At 56.7% G+C, this 19,920-nt stretch overlaps 2 protein-coding genes across 2 annotated transcripts; both read left to right on the forward strand.

The window, feature by feature from the left end:
• Window positions 1-355: 355 nt before the first annotated feature.
• On the forward strand, window positions 356-4,535 carry LOC120389382. Its single transcript, XM_039511914.1, has 4 exons — window positions 356-396; window positions 2,531-2,690; window positions 3,410-4,032; window positions 4,429-4,535. The coding sequence occupies exons 3-4, from the start codon at window positions 3,411-3,413 to the stop codon at window positions 4,533-4,535; spliced, it is 729 nt and encodes a 242-aa protein (XP_039367848.1). The 5' UTR covers window positions 356-396; window positions 2,531-2,690; window position 3,410.
• Window positions 4,536-4,943: 408 nt separating this feature from the next.
• Window positions 4,944-16,803, forward strand: LOC120389034 (maestro heat-like repeat-containing protein family member 7). The gene is made up of 11 exons (XM_039511174.1): window positions 4,944-5,023; window positions 5,325-5,404; window positions 5,672-5,777; window positions 5,986-6,081; window positions 6,872-6,976; window positions 7,426-7,561; window positions 7,813-7,907; window positions 8,055-8,207; window positions 8,932-9,373; window positions 15,951-16,108; window positions 16,658-16,803. Exons 3-9 carry the CDS (start codon window positions 5,676-5,678, stop codon window positions 9,160-9,162), a joined length of 918 nt encoding a protein of 305 aa, XP_039367108.1. The 5' UTR covers window positions 4,944-5,023; window positions 5,325-5,404; window positions 5,672-5,675; the 3' UTR covers window positions 9,163-9,373; window positions 15,951-16,108; window positions 16,658-16,803.
• The last annotated feature ends 3,117 nt before the right edge of the window (window positions 16,804-19,920 follow it).

The raw sequence follows: 19,920 nt of genomic DNA on the forward strand, positions 1-19,920 counted from the left end.
TAGAATGAACACTCCTTGAGTGGGGTGATCCACAGGGAGTAGCTCAAACCTCCAAAGTGCCTGGCCAGGGGCAGGACATTAGCACAGCAAGGGAGGGGTGTGGCAGTGACATCACAAAGGCCTTTTGCAGGATCTCAGGCTATTGGTCAAAGGTGGTGGGGAGGTGGTGACCTCACAGAGAGATGCTGACATCAGCCAGGCAGGACAGGGGCAAGGGGCCAGGGAAACCTCAGAGACTCCCGTGGCTTTGCTTCAGCGAGTCTCCTTCTCGAGGTCTCTCTTTGAGGACTGAAAGAGCATTCGGGTTCACGTACAGGAGCGCCAGGAGGAACCTCTTTCGAGTTTTCTCCTTCCCCGTAGTGATTTTACTAGAAAACAGACGTCCCTGTTTAGAAGGTAGGAGCCTCCTTGAGGTCTGAAACCTGTTCAGTCTGATCCATCTGGTGACAGTTGAATTCTAGGCAAGGAAAACACGAGCTTAAGGAGGCAGACTTTTATTCCGCACCTGAGATTTTGTCCCTTAGAATCACTGGGGACATTAGGGTTTGTCCTTTTTGTTTCACCTTTTCCTCTGTCCATCCCTCCCTCCCTCCTTTCTCTTTGTCTCTTGCTTCGTTTGTCCTTTCTCCTGTTCCCCTCCCAACACCAGGAGAGTGGTGTGTGTGTGTGTGTGTGTGTTGCGGGGGAGTGCCCTGCAGCTCCCACTGTGGGAGGTCCACCCAAAAATGTGGGGCTGAAATTGTGCTCGGGCAATGATCCCACCAGTGACCTGGGCCATCCTTTGGGCTCTCTGGGGAGAACCCTCAGCCCCCCGTCCTCAGTCTCTACCCTGATTGGCTGATCAGGGGGTTATTGACAGGGAGGAGACTCAGATCCTTGTTGTTCTCTTTTAAGACCAAGGAAATAAGTCATAACCAGTCATATGTTTGACAAATTTTGCTGCTTTGCTGCATTAATGGTCTCTGAGCAGTTCATGATTCTCTCTAATGTTGCAATTCTCCTAAAATACTTGCTGAATAATTACTGTGCACTGTTGTTGGTCTGGAGCTCATCCGAGAGCACTTTATTCAGGTCATTCAATGTATGAAATTCAAGATCCAATGATTAGTTTGAAAATCAGGGCTCTTGGGTCCTCTTCCCAACTCTGCCACTGACTGGCAGTGTGACCTAAGACAAGTCAATTCTCCTTTCTCAGCCTTAACTTCTCCCTCTTTCAAGTAGAGATAATAATGATCCGCTCCTACCTACCTCACGGTGGGTGGAGGATGGGAATCCATTGGAGAGTGTCACTAGGAGCAGTGCATAACATGAAGTGTCCTATCACATTTACTCAGAGCAGATTATGACATAATAGAATAGCTGAAATAGTCTATTTTCTTTGTATTTTTTTATTTTGAAATTAAGAGCAGCAACTACTTAGCTCAGACTGAAGCATCTTATCTAATTTTTGAGATCTAAGTGTCTCCTCTTTGTGTGCAACGAGACAATTTAACACAATGTGACAAATTTGGTTCTTAGGACTAGTGAGCATGGATTTGTCAAGAACAAATCATTCCAAACCAATCCTCTTTCCTTCTTTGGCAGGGTTCCGGGCCTAGTGCAGGTGGGTAAACAGTAGATGGGATCTATCTTGGGGTTACTAAGGCTTTTGACACAGCCCCATAGGACATTCTCACAAGCAAATGAGGGAAATGCGGGCTAGATGCCATCAGGGTAATGTGGGTGCAGAGCTGGTTGAAAGCTCCAAGAGCCCTTCTCCATGTCTGGCTGTCCAATGGAGAAGGTGCACCTGGTGGGTCCGGCAGGGATCAGTCCGGGGTCTGGTGTATTCAATATTTTCATGAATGATTTGGAAGATGGAGTGGAGAGCATGCTGCTAAAATGTGCAAATGACACCAAGCACTCTGGAGCACAGGATTGGAATTCAAAACGCCCTTAACGAATTGGAGAATTGGTCTTCTTGAGCCACACTCCATGGCTGGGCCCCTCTCTCTAGACTGGGCTGAAGTGAAACCCCAGAGCCAAACACTCCTCCTGGGCAGTGCGCCCCGACCTCCAATGCTCAGATGCAACCAGCTGAGGAACCAATAGGAAACCCAGCAATGGAACCCAGGAGTCCTGACTCCCAATCCCCTGGCCCGGTCACTCCAGCGGAGCACACTCCCTCTCAAAGGCAGGGGGAGCGGCCATGAGGGCTGCTTGTAACTGCCAGCTGTGGGAGGGAGTGTGCAGCAGTGGTTAGCAAAGGGGCCTGGAGAGAAGGACTGCTGGGTCCCATCCCTACTTCTGACCCTTGGTGTGACCCTGAGCCAGTAGCTTCCCCTCCCCAGGCCTGTTTCTCATCAGTAGGGTTGGGGGCGCAGTCCCGACAGCCCAGGGGGGTTGGGAGGCTTCAGGAAGGTGTGTAAAGTGCTGGGATGTCAGGATCCCGGAGCGCTGTCACCCCCGCACTAGGGTGATGTTCTGCACCCCCTGCTGCTGGCCGAGTTTCTCCGTCCCTTGGCAATAAGATAGACTCTTGTTTTCACAGCCAGCCGATCGCCCAGTGCCATCACCCTGCCTGCTGGCTGGGCAGGGTAACTCCTCAGGTCACCACCCCCGTCTCCAGCCTGCCTTGGGCTTGGGGAGTGAGGAGAAGGGCGAGGGACGACCCTGAACATCCTCCATCCATCGCTCCGTCACCAGAGCAAGTGAGTGGCATTAGGGTTCTCTGGTGGTGTCCCCTGTCTGTCTGGGGAGAGGCAGAAAGAGGGGGAGAGAATCTCTCCCAAAGGAGATTGGATTTGCAAACATCCCCCAGGAGCCCCTCGCTCTCAGACTGGGGAGGGGCTTCTCCAGAGCCATCTCCACTGTGCTTGGAAAGGTCCCAGCAATGGGGCTCCCAGCCCTTCCCTTCTGGGAGACTGTTGCCCAGGCTGAGAGTCTCTGAGCTGGGCCAGACCCGGTGAGCTGCTGAGCATGGAAATCAATGGGAACCGAGGGGGCCCTGGCCTTGCTATGCCAAGGGACTTTCAAGGGGGGGGGGATGGTTTCCCAGGAGAAGTCCGGACTCCTGGGTTCTCTTCCTTCTCTAGCCTGGGCGGGGGGTGGGGGTGGGGGAGTGTGGCCTGGGCTGGCAGGAGGAAGCTGCTTGTCCAAAGTGACTGATGGTCTTTGTGACTGACCCCAGTGCTCGAAAAGGACGAGACTCCCCGGTTCTTGCAGCCCCAGGGATGAGGAGGGGGAGCGTTGAGGGGGAGCAGATCATGCAATGAACTCCTGCCAGTGTGTGTAGCCTGCACTCCCTGCACCCCCGTGGGGGAAGGAGGAGCTGCTCTGGCTGGGGCAGGGATGGAGAGGGACCAAACAGGCTGGTTAGTGAGAGGCTGCCTTGACCCCAGACTCACGCCTGCTCCCCGCTTGGTTCCAGGATGGCTGGGCTCCTGAGGATGTTCAGGAAGAAGGCTCTGAAGGTGGCCCCAGAGCCTGAGGGGAGCAGCTGCCATCTTCCCCAGGAGCAGAGCGGCCCCTCCGTCCCCGCTGGCAGGGAAGGAGCTCCCGGCCGGACCAGAAGGTGGAAGTTCCCAGCCTTCTGGAAGAGGAAACCTGTTCCCGGCGCAGGCGCCGAGGTGGGAGAGGCACCGGCCAGGCCAAAATGGAACTGGGCCAGGATGCGGCAGGGCAGGCGGGACCCAGCCCAGGAGCGCAACCGGGCAGGGTGGCTCCGGGGCTTCTTATGTGGGCAGCAGCGGCCCCAGGAGCCCAGCCCCGATTTCCATCAGGAGGCATCGCCCTGCCTGGGCAGTGGGGACCTTCCAGCCTTCCCAGGGCAGGAGGTGGAGGATCCCTCTCCCAGCCCCAGCAGCTCGGCCCGCTCCCCATGGGACAGCAGCAGCAGCGCCTGCGACTCAGACAGCAGCTTGGCCCGCTCCCGATGGGACAGCAGCAGCGCCTGCGACTCGGACAGCAGCTCGGCCCGCTCCCCATGGGACAGCAGCAGCGCCTGCGACTCGGACGGCAGCTTGGCTGATGGACGCTTCTGCTTCGTTCAAGGTGAGGAGCCAGGCTGGGCTCAGGGAGGGGCGAGGAGGGGGCTGTGAACACCCTGGGCCCAGGCCCTCGAGCAGTGCTCTGGGGGTGTGTCCCCAGCCCAGGGGTCTGGCCTGAGCCACGTGAACCCCACTGACACTAGATGCTGCCACATTGGTCCTTGGTGCCATTGGGCGGGGGGGAGGCACCTCCCAGGGAGTCCAGGACTGAGGGGGGGGTCTCTTTGCTATGGGCTCCTGAAGGAGTTGGGGGCTGATGACATCACTGAGAGGGGGGAGTGTGAAGCCCGATCTGCCCTAGGTCTCGGAGGTGGGAAGGGAGCACATTGCCCCACCATGCCCCTATCCTTCCGCCAAGTGGCAGCAGGAGTCACCCTGTCCCCTTCTCTCCCTGGTGCAGGGACTGCCAGGGACTCCGAGGATGAGAAGGAGGAGGAGGAGGAATGGGAGGACATGGTAACAGAGGAGGCTGCTCTCAAAAACATCCGAGAACAGCTCCCGGGCTGAGAAAAGGTACAAACGTTCCCCAGCTGTGCTGGAACCGAGATTGTCCGGCCCTTTCCCAGCACCCTGACCCCCTGCAGAGGGTCTTGGCCCTCATGAGCAACCACCCCTAATGGGGACCTTTCTCTTCAATGATCTGGGACCCCCAAGTTGGGGGTGTTTGCCACACACCAGTCAGGGTCTCCTCCTCCCATAGGCACTGTCGCAGTTCCTGACCCTGCTTGTGTACGAGTCATGGATGATTTGGACACTAGGCGGGTCCCCACTATCCCCCATTCAGGCCTAAGTCCTGCAGCTGGTGTGGCTGGGGCAGGGAGGTCCCTGGCTAACTGGCTCTCTCTCCCCTAACCCCACTCCTGGTGGGCGCAGGATGAGGCCCAGCAGCTCGTGTTCCTGCACGGCATGACCCCGCGTGTCTCGCTGCACAGCAGAGAGGGCAGGACACACTGGAGCCGCACTGCTGCAAGGCGGCTGCGGCGGAGAGGATTGTGGTGAGCGAGACACGGCACCCGGCAGCTGGAGGGTGGACAGAGACACGGGAGGGGCAGAGGTCTCCCCAGGCCGATGGTTGGGGAATGGCTGGTGGTGGAGGGGCAGCTGAGGGCAGGGATTGCTGGGGCTGCAGATTGGGGAGAAGAGACGGGAGAACTAGTGGGCAGGAATCGGAGGAGCGGGAGGCAGCTGGGGGGATCCTGCTGGTTGTGTGGGGCCCTGGCTGTGTAATGTCCTCCTTGGGAAGTGTCAGTGAGGCCCAAATCTCACCTGCTCCTTTGTCTCCTTTGTATCTCCCAGGAGCTCATTGAGGAGCTTCCTGATGACTCTCCGCCCGGCGTCGTCCTGGCCAACTGCCTGATCGCTGTGGCCAACCTCAGGTACCGAGACCCTCTTGCCCGGTTCCCCTAACCCTGGTGCTGCTCAGGCCCATGGCTGGGAGTCACTGCCCCTCCCACTCCCAGGTCACCTCCCAAGGGTGGCTCCTCTGGCAGAGGTGGCAGGAAGGGTCACTCCCTCTCCTGGCTGCTCTGTTCTTTTCACTCCAGTAACATTGCAATGGCTTTGGGGAGAGGCTGACTCCCAGGATCAGTGCCAATCCCACCCCCGCACTGCACAGTCTAATACCGGCTCCTCTCTCTTGCCAGCACCATGACACCTGCCTTGGAGCCGGAGCTGGAGACCCACCTCCTCCGAACTGCCCTGCATGCCGTTTTCACCCTGGACACGCGGACGGACACCACCCAAGTCCAGGTAGATCAGCTAAATCATGGATTGAGGAGCCAGCTCTCATCCTGCCACGAATCCTTGCTAATTGCCTGCAGTGGGATGAAAATGAGAGAGGCCAGGATATGTGTTTGGGGGTCTCACCAGTGCTTCCCAGAGACCCCTCTTCCCATCCTGCATCATGTGTAGCCCCACTTTCCCTAAGTCTGACCCATGGCTCTCCCTTGCTTTGCAGGATCTGCATAGGGTCATGCCAGACCTCCTGGACGCCATGCTGGGGAACCTGCTGGCAAAGTCCCCAGATACCAACAAGCTCCACTACATCTTGGAGGTGAGCCTGATGAGAGGGGTGGGGGCAATTTTACCTTAACTCTTCCATCCATTTTGCAGTCTGTCCTCCTAGCTGCGCCCCCAGTGGGGCGTCTTTGCTCAAAAATGTGTGTGTTCATAGCATGGTGCAAACAAACAATGCCAGGTTCAGCACACTACAGCAACACACATTACTGCAGGGCAGTCAGTGCAGTGCGGTGTCAGGCCCTTCCTCCTTGAAGGACAGAGGAAAGAGCTGGGACTTCAAGCCAGAGCTCTGCCTGGTTCTGTTGAGCACTAACCAGGGGGCCCCTGGCTGGCTTGGGGAGTGAGAGTCTGAACCCCTCCTGTGAGATCCAGAAGATGGTCCTCAGAGAAGAGTCACAGGCTCGTTCCTAGAGAAACAGGAGGACCCCAGAGAATCAGCCCTTGTCTCTGTCTGACAGGCCCCGAGATTCCTGGGGGGATTGTGCTCCCACTCAGTCCCTTCACCCAACCAAGGACTTGAGAGCCAGGGAGGGGTGAGGGGTCTGTCTCCTTCCTGGTGAGCTGTTCAGGAATCAGCAGTTCAGGGAGTATTGGACCAGCCCCGCCACTGAGCATTGTCCCAATCTAGAGAGACAATGACAAGTTGTGACCTGCAGGATACAAGCATCGTCCTGAGGGCAACAATCCCCTTCTAAAGCTCTGCGATCAATGAATCAGATATTCCACCCGCATACAATGTCTCAGCCCCCCGGGGATGGGGAGGGGCTCATTAGCACAACACATGCACCCGCCCATTCATCCTGAGCTGCCTCCTTTCCCCACAGCACATTAACTACTGGATGGTGTCCAGGGTGTCGCGTGAGAGAGCCAGGGCCATTAGGAGCAGCGCAACCCTGCTCACCTCCATCATCACCCTCCCTGACTTCGACGTAAGTGGCCTCTGACCCCAGCTTCCTGACTCCAGGCGGGGGTGGGCTGGCTGCAAGGGGCTGTAGGATCTGCTGCTGCAGGGGCTGTGGGTTAGGAGTGATCCTCTTGGGGAGGCAGAGTCAGAGCAGAGAATGAGCCTGGCTTGAGTCAAGTTCTGATCACCCTATGGTGAAGTGGCGACTCTCGCTTTTAAGGGGAGCCTGCTTCAGGTTCATGCCTTCCTGTCATCCTGGAGCAGCTGGGGAAGCAAATCCTCATGGAGGGCCCTGCCCACATCCCTGTGCTCCAGGCTTGCTTGCAGGCAGAGAAAATTAAGAGTCTAGCTCTAGCTCCTATCCTCTAGCATCTCCTGCCGAGGGGCTGAGGGGAAGGAGTCCTGGCCCAGGCGGGGACTGGAAGCTGACAGGAAAATGCTGATGGAGTCCCCTCTCTCTCTTCTGTCCATTAGAACTCAGCCGAATTCCCCGAGATGGGTCACCACGTGGCACAGCTGGCTCTGTCCATCGGTGACCCAGACAAGGACATCAGCCGGCAGGCCAGGGAGGGGGTTTTCCGGCTCTACCAACTGTTGCTGCACCAGAGGGGTAAGGAACCCAGCTGGGAAATGGCCCCCACTAGATGAGTGAGACTGGGACCCCCGCAGCCAATTTGTCTCCAAGTGACCCCAGCTGGAGGACGAGTCTCTCTCTCTCTTTCTGTGTTCTACACCAGCCCCTGCAATTCTGTTGGGCCGGGCACACAGCGAGGACTCTGCCCACTGTGCAGCCACCAATGGGATTGGAAGGACACAAGCCCTGCAACCAGAATGACAAACGTGTGTGTGTCTCTTTCCCAGACCTGACCATCCACGAGGCCGAAGAGCTGTGGCTCCGAGACTGGCATGAGGACAGCAGGCTCCTCGGCTATAAAAACACAGCCAGGGTCGGGGAGGTAAGGCTGCTGTGCCAGGGCATGGCACAGCTCGGGCAGTGCGGGTGGCTGCCTCCTGGAGCCACTAGACCGAGTTGCCGTTCTAGTCCAGGATTTGGAGCCTGCTTCTGGGCAATTTGCTGAAGCCTCACGTCCGTTTGGTTTCAGGTCTTTGGAAAGTTATTCTCGGAGGGGCAGAGACGCTTCTTCCTGCGGACGGCAGTGCTGGCCATGCACAACCCCCGGCTGCGTGTCAGCCAGGCTGGGCTGCTCCTCACTTACTCCCTGCTGGGGCAAGCCCAGCAGCTGCTGGGGGACAAGGTGAGCAGCTGCATTAGTGTCCGGAGATTGGGGCGGGGCCCAGGCCTCATTCCCATCCTCCGGCCATTGGCCGGCATGGCAGCAAGGCGACTGGTGGGGAATGAAAGCGAGAGCAGGTGCTACTGGGAAGGGAGATGAATTCACCTCTATGGGCAGGAGGGAGCAAGCTTGTCCCCGGAGCAGCTCCAGCCCAGCTCGTTACCAAGTATTGCCTCATCACGGACTTATGTTCTTGGGAAGGGCAGCAGAGTCCTCTAAGTGCCCTCTGCCAGCCTCTCCTGTCACCCGAGCCACCACCTGCGGCTTCAGCATTAGTGGCTGGGATGACTTGGGGAATGATCTCAACCTCCCCACATCCCACTTCACTGCTGCCAGAATCCCTCCTCCCCCGCCCCCCCCACCGGCCGCCGCTAGAGCCCCTTCCCTGCCCAACCTGGGTGGGAGTGGAGGAGAGGGGTCTGAGAACTTGAGCCGTGGATTGGAGGTGGAACAGCTGTCAGGGGCACTGGGGGGAAGGTGGCAGGAGCTCATCCTACAAGCAGGGGAGTTGGCACTGGAGGTCACTAGAAAGGACAACAAGACTCCATTCTGGGGGTCAGGAGTGGGACTCCATCCCTCAGAGGTGGGCGGGTGCTGGGTGGAAATGCTGCTGGTCCCAGGTGCCCTTAATCCCCCGATTCCGCAGTGGTGTCTGAGTCTCTGACGGGTCCTCGTTCCCTTGCAGCAGGAGGAGGTCACCTATAAGGTGACGCAACAACTGCACATCATCCACAACTTGCACCAAGTGCCTGAGGCAGTGCAGGAGCTCTGCCTTAGAGGCCACCAGCTACTCCCACTCCCTGTAAACGTGGAGTGTAGTGAGACTGAGTGGTCTCCCTCCGACTGGGAGAGCGAGAGACCCCCTACACGCCTCTTGGAGGCTGGGGCCTATATTGCCCCGCCCCCCTCGCCCTAAGAACTGGGGCGTGGCCGGAATTATAAAAGGCCTGCCGTGCTGCACAGTTGGGGGAGAGCCTGCAAGAGAGGAGGACGCTCGGCCTGTTCTCCAGAGGCCCAGAGAGGATCCCGCTCCTGGCTGTTCCCGATCCCCAGGCGTGGACGAGGACTGGCCCGGAGTCCCCGCTGCGGTTTACCCCAAGGAGCCGGAAGAGGCCTGGAGGCCGCAGGTACCAAACCCTGGGGAGGCAGGAAGTAGCCCAGGGGCAGCCCTGGAGCAGCCGGCTGCAGAGCCCAGCACAGCTCAGTCGGCATGTTGCGGCCGGATCCCCGCCGACGCAGGGGCAGCCAAGGGCCCGCTTCCCCCTGCCACCCCATCCCAGGTGGCTGACCCCCTACGTGGTGCAAGGAGGCTCTAGCCCAGGACAGGAGCTCCCTTATCACTGACCTGGAGGGTGTTTGTTGGCTGGCCACTGGGGCCCCACCCAGGCTAGAGCCAGCCCTGTCAAGACTGTTTGCTCGCTGGCTGCCTGGTTCCACCCAGGCCGGAGCCACTCTGGCAGACTGTGCTGGGGGGCTGACCACTTGAGCGACCCCAGCCCAGCAGGGCCGGCTCTACCATTTTTACCACCACAAGGAAAAACAAAAAGGCGGCTCGGACTGCTGCTGCCCAAACTGCTGAAGCTGCCCGGACTCTGCTGCCCCAGGAATGGCCGGATTGCCGCCCCTTAGCATGTGCCGCCCCAGGCACGTGCTGGCTCCGCTGGTGCCTGGAGCCGGCCCTGCAGCCCAGGCCGCAGCCTGGTAACGACAGTTGATGACTGTGGTGGGGTGACTGCCCCATGCCCATGCAAGAGGGCGCTTGAGGAGGCCAGAGCTGCTGTGCAGGCCGGCAGCCAATCAGAGAAGGGCCTACTGAAAGCTAATCAGGGCCGAGATTAGAGCCAGCCAATCAGGGCTAGGATAGGCCCTATATAAAGGCTGCCCAGGAGCACAGTAGGAAGGTTTGTCTCCAGAGCAGGAGTCCTTGGACAGAGCAGTGCTGGGCAGACTCATGGGGAGCATAGTAGGGCTCCGGCCCAAGACCTGCCAGACTGCGGGCCCTGATAGAAAGGGCCTAGAGAGTGCGAGGGGCCGGAGGGGAAGTGGCCCAGGGACAGTTGGACAAAGGGAGAGCAGGGGGGCTGCCACTAGATGGTCCCTGGGTTGGGACCCAGAGTAGTGGGCAGGCGTGGGTTCCCCCCTTCCCTCTTGTACTGCACCTGGCCATGTGGTGGCTGAGACAACTTCCAACGAGCCCTTGAGACAATGGGTTAGACTTTGGGGGCTGTGGTTGGCCACTGAGGCAGGTGCAAGGACTGTTGGTAATCCCTCCGGAAGGGGGTGAGCATGGACTAAGGGGCACTGCCAGAGAGCAGTGGCCTGAAGAAGGACACCGTCAAGTGGGGAGCAACGCGGGTCCAGACGCCAAGGGAGGACAAGAGACGGACAGGACACCGCCAGCAGAGCGCGCTTCCCATAGACTGAGCTAATTACCAGAGCGCCCAGCGGGAGGCGCCGTGGTGATGAGCTCCAACCCCGTCACACATGGTGGAGAATGCAGGCACAGGCGGTCCGCCCTGATACTAGGGGCAAGAGCGAGGACTAGACAGATTGTGCCACATTGAGAGACTGAGACAAAATGGTGGAGAAAAGAGACTTCTATTGGAGGGCCTGGGTGGCTCAGCTCGCCGAGCAGCAGAGGGAGTTGTTCTGGCTGCTGCTGGGGTCGGCACCCAGGCCAAATGAGATCCGGCCCCATGGGCGAGAGGCCAGGGCTGGGAACTCTGAACTGCTTCGCCTGTAGGTGACGGGGACGCTACAGGAGGGAGTGTCCCTACTGGGAGGGGGCAGAGAGGCCCCACCCAGAAAAGGCACCCTCTGCTTGTTGGGTCTGAGGGGAGCCGGGGCACCTGAAGAGAGAGTGCCCCTACAGGACTCCCAAGGCCCGGGCCAGCCCAGAAGGAAGGACCAGGGCCCAAACAAGCAGGAGTAGGGACGTGGCAGGTGGAAGACCCAGAAAGTGCTTCCACTGCCACAAAGGGGGACATTTAAAGAGGCACTGCCCCCTGAGGCTGAAAGGGGGAGTGTCTGAGACAAGGGCTCGGTCTGAGACCCCACCCAGGGAAGGGGTGGTGAAGACCGAGGCCCCTAGAGAGAAAGGGGCTGGGCAGAGAGGCCCCACCGAAATGAGGGAACCCACATAGGAGCCAGGAGGGCCAATGTGGAAACCCAAATAGAAGGAGGAACCCCGTAGGACCAGGGCGGTCCACAATGGGAACCCAGAACCTAGAAGTGCGGAGCAGGTTGCTCCAGACTGTGGAGGGTCTGCGAGAGGAAAGGGATGCCCTGTGGGCCCAGCTGTGAGGGAAGCTGGGGCGATAGGGACCCCCTTCCTTCACCCCCGTGAGCATTCTTAAGGGGGAGGGGGTGGTGGGGTGGCTGCCCCACCCCCATGTGAGAGGGGGCTAGAGTAGGCCAGAATGGCTGCATAGGCCGGCAGCCAATCAAGGAAGGGCCTACTGAGAGCCAATCAGGGCCGAGATTAGAGCCAGCCAATCAGGGCTAGGCTAGGTACTATATAATGGCTGCCCAGGAGCACAGCAGTCAGTCTGTCCCAGAACTTCATGGAGGAAGGTTTGTCTCCAGAGCAGGAGACCAGCACCTCAGACTGAGCAGTGCTGCACTTGGCCATGTGGTGGCCGAGACAAATTGCAACCAGCTCTTGAGACAAGGGGCTAGACTTTGGGGGTTGTGGTTGTCCACTGAGGCAGGTGCAAGGATTGTTGCTAACCTCCCCCGCCGCCGCCCTTCACCCTCAAAAGGGGATGAGGATGAAGGACACTGTCAAGCAGGGAGCAACACGGGTCCAGCCACCAACGGAGGACAAGAGATGGACAGGACACTGCCAGCAGAGGGCGCTCCCCATGGACTGAGCTAATTCCCGGAGCGACCAGCGGGAGGTGCTGTGGTGGTGAGTCCCAACCCGGTCACAACCGCCCAGCCCTATTGTGGGCCCCTGGCTACCCTGCAGACTCTAGTCTGGACCGGAGTGGCCTCCCTCTGAGCGGGAGAGCAAGGGACCCCTACAGGGAACTAGTGGAAGGGGAAATGGAGCCCCCTGGCACTTACAGAAACTTGCTCCCCTCTCTGTGGAGCCGGGTCCTTCCCTCTGCTCCCCAAATTCCTTCATCTGAGGCTGGAGCTCTTTCCCTCACACCCACTCCCCACCCCCCTTTCCTTGGTTTACACCCCCTCCCATTCCCCCTGTGCCCAGGCAGAGCTCTCCCAGCCCCATATGATGCAGAAAGGCCCCTGTGTCATGGCCACAGCCCCAGCCCCACTGGAGCCTGGAAAGCTCCACTTTTGAGGAGGTGGGGGTGGGACAGAGGCTCAGGGCTAGCTTCACCTCCTGCCCTTTATTGTCCCCTTGGCCCTTCTATGGGGTCTCTGGGTGTGAAAGGAATAGGAACCTCCTTACCAACTATCTTCCAGGCCCTGGGATCTGGCACAGCTTCCCAGATGGGCGCATCCTGTACCGGAGCCATGTCAGGGGGCAGTGGGGACAGGTCACCTCGTCCCAGCAAAGCAAGCAATGCTGGCTCTCAAAGAGACTTAGATGGAAGACCCCATTCCCTCATGGAGGTAAGAGCCATTTACTCCTTGGAGCCTGTGGGTCTCTTGGGGGAGAAATGGCTTCCCCAGAGCATAGCCTGGCTGGGAGCTTCCCCCTTCTCTGGCTCCCAGCTCTGGGACAGAGACTTCTCCATCATCATACCACCCTGGTTTTGTCCCTAGGAAGGGGCTCCCCAGAGACGTCCTTGAACCTGGACTCCTGAGAGCATTTCTGGCAGGAGACTCCAGCCCCTCGAGCATGAAGAGAGCATCCGGTAGTCTCGGTCCCCAGTTCCACTTCCCACAGCAGGGAAAACGAACCCATCAGCTCCCAGAATCCCAACTCTTTGACTTCCTTCCGCTCAGCAGTGAGGTTTCTCCAGCCCCCTCACCACACCTGTCAGCCTCTGAATGTCAGAGTCACCAGAATGAGCAAACTCCAGTTCCAGGCAGTGGGGCCTGTGTGTATTCAGCCCCTCTGGAAACCAGGTCTGAAATGAGGAGCAAGGACCCCAGGCCAATAACAGTAGGAGTGGGCAGAGCAGGCCTGTAAGAGGGTGCTTTCCCCTGGGCTGCACAGCCTGGGACCTAGCCAAGTTGAGGATAGAACGAGCCCTAACTGAGAGGCAAAAGAGAGGCCAGGCCCTCCCCCTCGAGCGTCGCTTATTATAAATTTTCAAAAATGAATACAGTGGAGTCACATCTTACGCAGGGGCAAAAAGCTGCCAGAGTGCCCTAGCGACTCTCAGCGGGGGCGCTAGCCCAGCAAGAAAGCTGTGAGACCAGCCTTGCCAGGAAGGGGCGCCTCTCGGTGAGTGAACTCTGTTACAAGCCTGTTTCCATTATGGAAACAGCCTGGTATTGGAGAGTGCTGGGCATAGCCTATGGGAGAGGATGGCTGGAGGGGTCATACAGAAGGGGCAGCAGGGTGCAGTGATGAGAGCAGGGAACAGGTTATACAGCAGCACTGCCACTGAGTGGTAACGTGATCCTGGCCAGGTCACTCTCCCATCTGGTGCCTCACTTTCTCTATCTTTGAAATGAGGATCATCCTGTCCCACATGGAGAAAGTGTTTGATCCTCTGCTCTTGATTCCCAAATCCCTGCCCTCCTTGCCCCACACAGGCCTCTGCCCATGTTAGTGCCTGGGTCACCCTGCAACTGCAAGGTCTCATGTACAGTCTCCTGCCAGCAAACTGAAACCGCCCCTAGCTCCAGAATAGGAATTGCAGTTCCTGTGCGCTGCCCTGAATGGAGTCTAGACCATGGGCATGGGGAAGGCCAACGCTCACCTACAGGTAGATCATCAACCTGCTCCTCTGTCCCAGGAGCAGGAAGGCCTCTGGTTCTTGCTCTCTTGGTAGCTGGAGCTGCTAAGTTAGGGGTGCGGTGGGCCATTGGGCCACCAGTGGTCAGGGCGGAGCAGTGTTTAACCAGTTACCAATCCATGAGAGGACCTTATGATGGACCTTATGATTGTACAGTTGATTCAATTGCTTATTCTTTGGGATTCAGAACCTCTGTTCTCCCTCAGAGGTGCTAGAACCCTGACTGTCAAATCTGTCTTTCAGGCTCTGTCCCAGCCTCTCACACAGATCGTGCAGCCAGCCTAGCTCATCCTGTCAAACCAAGCAACATGGGTCCCATTGAAGCTCAGGTAGAAGATCCCAGGCACCTCCTGGAGGTCAGAACCGTTCACTCGTCCTGCCACTTGGGGCTCTTGCAACAAACAGGGGATTCCTGCTACATATCCTGGTTGTAACCTCCCTGGCCACACAATAGCAGATCTTAAGGTGGCCATCCTGCAGCAAAAAAACTTCAGGACCAGACTTCAAAAAGAAACTGCTGAGCTCCAGTTCATCTGCAAATTTGACACCATCAGCTCAGGATTAAACAAAGACTGTGAATGGCTTGCCAACTACAGAACAAGTTTCTCCTCTCTTGGTTTTCACTCAACAGCTAGAACAGGGCCTCATCCTCCCTGATTGAACTAACCTCGTTATCTCTAGCTTGCTTCTTGCTTGCATATATAAACCTGCCCCTGGAAATTTCCACTACTTGCATCCGAAGAAGTGGGTATTCACCCACGAAAGCTCATGCTGCAAAACGTCTGTTAGTCTATAAGGTGCCACAGGATTCTTTGCTGCTTCTACAGAACCAGACTAACACGGCTACCCCTCTGACACTTAATATCCTGGTTGGGAGCTTTCCCTGTCCCCAGATCCCAGCCCTGGTACAGAGACCTATTTCTCATCATGAAATCCTCATTTTATTCTCAGAGGAGGTGTCCAGGATCCTAGAGACTGTTTTCCGCTGCAGGAGGCTTGAACGGGGAGAGATCACTCACTGTCAAGACCCAGGGGTCTTCAGCCCGGGTCTGCAGGGTTCATGGGAGCAGCCACACTCCAACCCTCCACCTGGAAACCTGTTGACAATTGCTTACCTAGGACCCATGAGGTTCAGCCCCAGTTTGAGACTTCACTCCTGAGGTCCTATTGGAGGAGTCCCAGGAAAGCTCATTGGCCCCCTGGCCCTGCTTAAGACAGCAGCAGGAACTGGAAGCTGACTGAACGCCAGGGCTGCTCCCTGTTCTGGACCATGTGCTGCCTGGTTCTGCTGCTGCTCCCCTGGCTTGATTTCCTGGCATCTGATTTGTGGTTGTGATAGCAAGTTTCTTTTGCTGCTGATCTTCCAGTATCCTGACTCAGCTGACTCTCGACTCCTGTCATGTGAGTGTGGACTCTGGCTCTGACCAGTAGGTCTGGCTGCCCTTGACCCAGCCGTGACATTGACTTTTTTGTACAATTTCTCCAATGCCCTTTTCTGCTCTCCAGCAAGATGCACCAGTCCCTTGGCTCCCAAAGTCCTAGTTGCTGCTCAAGGGCTGAGGGGTAGTGCTTGTATTGCCCCCGCCCCCACCCCAGCTGCTTTTCCGATGGGAATCTCCCTAGAGCAGAGGAGAAATCTGCTCTTCTCTTAGGATCAGTCTCAGCAGTAATTCCACCCACCCTGGCCGCAGCCCAGCTACTTTGTTCACCTAGGGTCAGGGACCACTTTGGAAGCCTTAGCGTGTGGGTGGAGGTGGGAGCAGAGGCTGAAGCTGTAGCATTTTCCACCAAAGAACACCACCGTGTCTTTCTATGGTCCGGCTAGGGCTCGCCATCCGTCTTGGAGCTGAACCCCAGATGGGAGCTGATAGATTGTCCTTGGTGAGCCATGTTCTTGTGTGGGATGGAGCTGAGGGCCAGAGAGGGCCAGGAGCAGATGCATCACGCCTGGCCAGGACCGGGCTAAACAGCCTGTAACACTAGGTGAGTCAAACTATGGCCACAATACAGGCACCCTGGATATCCATGGGGACTTAATTTGGGCCCTTCACTACCAAGAGCACAACTCATTCCAACTTGAGTCATGATGGTGGTTACCCCTGCCAACCCTTTTGAGGTGGGTCAGTTTTATCCCTGTTAGCTGGGGCATCGCGATAGAAAGCAACTGGCTGTGAGGTGACACACAATGTCACTGACAGAGGCAGGAAGGAAGCGTGGTACTGAACCCAGTCCAGCTCCAACCACTAGACTCCACCCACTTCCAAAGTCAGAGAACCCAGGAGCCCTGACTCTGACAGCTCGGCCTTAAATGACATGACCAACCTCCCTCCCACTCAGGAAGCCATAGAAGGGACCATCTGCTGAGCTCCCCTTTGCAATGCCGCTGTCAGAGACCATTGCTGGTGGGTGCCAAGTGACTGAGCAGGGAACTCCTTGAGAGCCTCCTAGAGACTCACAGGTGTTTGACTGTGACCCTCAGGGAGCCGTGGGAAGAGACTCTCCTGCTCTAACAAAGGGTTTCTGTTCTCCTAGACAGGCAGCCCGTGAGTCCAGTTTGCAGAATGTGGAAGAGCCCTTTGGTGATGTTTTGGAGGATTCCCCACGTAGGTGGCAGCAGCTGCAGTGCCTGGGGTCCCCATGGGCCAAGCCTCCACTCCTGACACTCCAGGCTAATCTCCCTGCTCTCAGCGGGGCTTGGCTTTAGCTGCTGGGCCTGCGTGCCTAGACAGAGGACTCAGGTATTTCCATCAGGCTGCTCAATGGCAAATGCAGCCACCCAAAGAGGTGAAGAAGAATGGAAGCGAAAGCACAAAGCTGGACCATCCGCTGAGCTGTTGCAATCAAGTGAGCAGAGCCGGGGAGAGAAGAGGGAGAACTCGAAGGTGGCTGGCGGCAGTAGGGAGGAGAAGCAGTTTGGGAGCCAAGAGAGTAGAAATAAATAGCTCATGACAAATACTGTGGCTTTGTCTTGTGTGGTGAAGGGTTGGAAAGGGGTCTCTTTACTGTCACGCTAAACTTTACAATAGCTGGATTCAGAGTAGCAGCCGTGTTAGTCTGTATCCACAAAAAGAACAGGAATCCTTGTGGCACCTTAGAGACTAACACATTTATTTGAGCATAAGTGCATTAGGGTTCACATACGTGAGCACGAGGAGGAACCTTTTGAGTTTTCTCCTTTCCTTACACTGATTTTACGAGAAAACAGACATCCTCACACCTTGTCAAACTGTCTATATAGGGCTATCTTGAGTATCACTACAAACATTTTTTCTCCTAATTAATTAGCCTCTTAGAGTTGTGTGTGTGTACAAAAGCTTATGCTCAAATAAATGTTAGTCTCTCTAAGGTGCTGCAAGTTCGCCTGTTCTTTTTACTTCTTGTCCCCTTCACTTAAGGTGTGAGCATAAGTGCCTTAGTTGGTCAACTCCTGAACTGAAGTCTCTGCTTCTTCCCAGGGGTGGCTCTAGGCACCAGCAAAGCAAGCAGCTGCTTGGGCCAACCCATTTTCAGGGGCGGCAGCTAGCAGGGATCGAGCCTGGGAGCTGAGAACCAACAGGGGGCCCTGGGAGCTGTAGTTCCTTGGTTAGCTCCCTGCCTATAGAACCAGCCCTGGAGCAGGGAAAGAACTACATTTCCCAGCATTCCCTTAGCCACTACCAATGGGAAAGCAGGGGAGGGAGTATGGTAGCTGAAACCTCATGCTGCAGCTTGAACTCACTGCTAGAGGGGGGTGGCACTGTGAATGGGGAACAAGTGTGCCCAAGAGGTAGAAGGCTTTGGCCCAGATATCCCCTTCAGAAGACATCCCCAGACTGGCTTAGGGATACTGGTGTGACCCCACCTTGCAGCCCCCAAAGAAGGAATTGGGGGGATTAAATGGACAGTGCCCCCCTCTATCTGAAGCCTAGCAAGGGAGGTACGTGGATCCCACCAGAATTTAAAATGAAAAGTAAGGGAGGGGAGGCTCTACTGGACCTGGGCAGCTTCAGATACAGTACCAGGCACGTAGGAGGATTTCCACTTCTGAGCCTTGGAAGCAGAAATTGACTTTTCCTTTCCAGATTTAGCTAATATTCAGAAAAGGAATCTAGCACCTGCCTTCCAGATTTGAACACCTCAAAAGTCAGGAGTGCTCAAGCTCAGTTTGGGCAGCTGTTACTTCATTTCTCCCAAATCAAATATACTGATCCACTGTAACTTGCTGTAGATAAAATTGAGCAAGAAATGCTTCCCAGTGGTTTTTAGGACTGGAATTGCTATTTTCAACAGACATTGCTTTTTTTTTTTAGTTGTTTAAAAGGAAGACAGTGATATTGCATTGGCAAATTCCCCATAGAAACAAAGAGTGGAACAAAAGAATAATAAAGGCAGCTTGACTTTTCCTCATTTATGGAGGACAGTCTTATAATATGCATCCAGATATCCTCCAATCACACAAGCTGAAAATTGTTGCACTTTCCTGCAGTTCTGTAACCATATGGGAACCAATCCTGTCTGTGTTCTGTGCACATCCAAAATTCCTGCTGAATGACCCGCCCTGGGAGCAAGTCACCAGTGACCCAGGGCTGGGGCAGAAGGAGGGTGCAGGTGGGGGAGGGGGAGGAAGAGCCCCGGGGTGGTGTGGCTGGGGGGGCGGGTAGAGGGGGCAGAGCCCAGGGCTGGGGTGGCAGGGGTGGGGGCACTGGTGGGTGGGAAGGGGGGTGCCCAGAGCTGGTGCAGCACAGGGTGTGTGTGAGCCCAGGGCTGGGGTGACAGGGGGGTGCGGAAAGGCGTAGGCCCAGAGCTGGGGCAGTAGGGGGTGCAGGTGTGTGTGTGGGAGAGCCCAGGGCTGGGGCAGCAAGGGGGTGCAGGGGGGGGAGCCCAGGGCTGGGGTGAGGGCAGCCAAATTTTATTTTGCTTGGGGCGGCAAAAAACCTAGAGCCGGCCCTGCTTCTTCCAGTATGTTTCAATGGATCTCTCTCCGATTGATCCAAGTGATAATCAGGTCTATGTTCGTAGACCTGCTACAGGACAGCATTTCTGTGGAAGACGCTGCTGGCCCAGCCTGCACTCAGTGTGAGGTTCCCCCACTGAGAGCTGAAAACACTGAGAGCTGGTGAAACCTCAGGAGACCAACTGAGAGGTCACAGGGGCTGGTGGCAGCAGAAGGTGATGGCACAAGGCCATCGGCCATGGAGTGGTGGAGTGAATGGTGGCACGACAAACAGCGGCCAGAGTGAGCAGCCGGAGAGCAGCCGCCAGTGGTGAGCAGCTGGAGGAATGAGCGAGGTACCTTCTCCCCCACAGGCTGGGAGGTCATTTCAGCTCCAGTGGTCACTTAACAAACCAAAAGACTCTCTCTGGGGCCTAATCAGCTCTATCTGTAAACAGGAGAGAGGGGCAGGTCAAATAGTGCCTGTGAGTTTTAGGCAGAGCCCACAGCACCAAGCAAACCCCCTGTCTCCCCACTCCCTCTCCACTGGGATCTGCCATTCAAACCTCTTGCTTAGCCAGCGCAGTCCAGTTGAGGGTGACCAGTGCTTAATTCTAATGAAAGAGGTGCCGGGGCTCAAGGAAGTTTTTTACTTTCATAACTAATGGGGCAAACCCGGAGGTCCTGAGGCTATGAACTGCCAAGCCTAGATGTGCCAGGGCTCAGGCCTGGCAAAAAATTAAGCCCTGAGGGTGACCCCCTCACTCAGGACAGGCTCAGGACAGTTCTTCTGCCCTTTACTCATACAACAGGAATAACAACATTTCATTCCCCCTCATTCAAACCTCTGGGCATCTCTGCCCTCGGCTTTGCACCTCCTTTC

Source organism: Mauremys reevesii, linkage group 23 (assembly GCF_016161935.1).
Source record: "Mauremys reevesii isolate NIE-2019 linkage group 23, ASM1616193v1, whole genome shotgun sequence".
In the NCBI taxonomy this organism is placed as follows: Eukaryota; Metazoa; Chordata; order Testudines; family Geoemydidae; genus Mauremys; species Mauremys reevesii.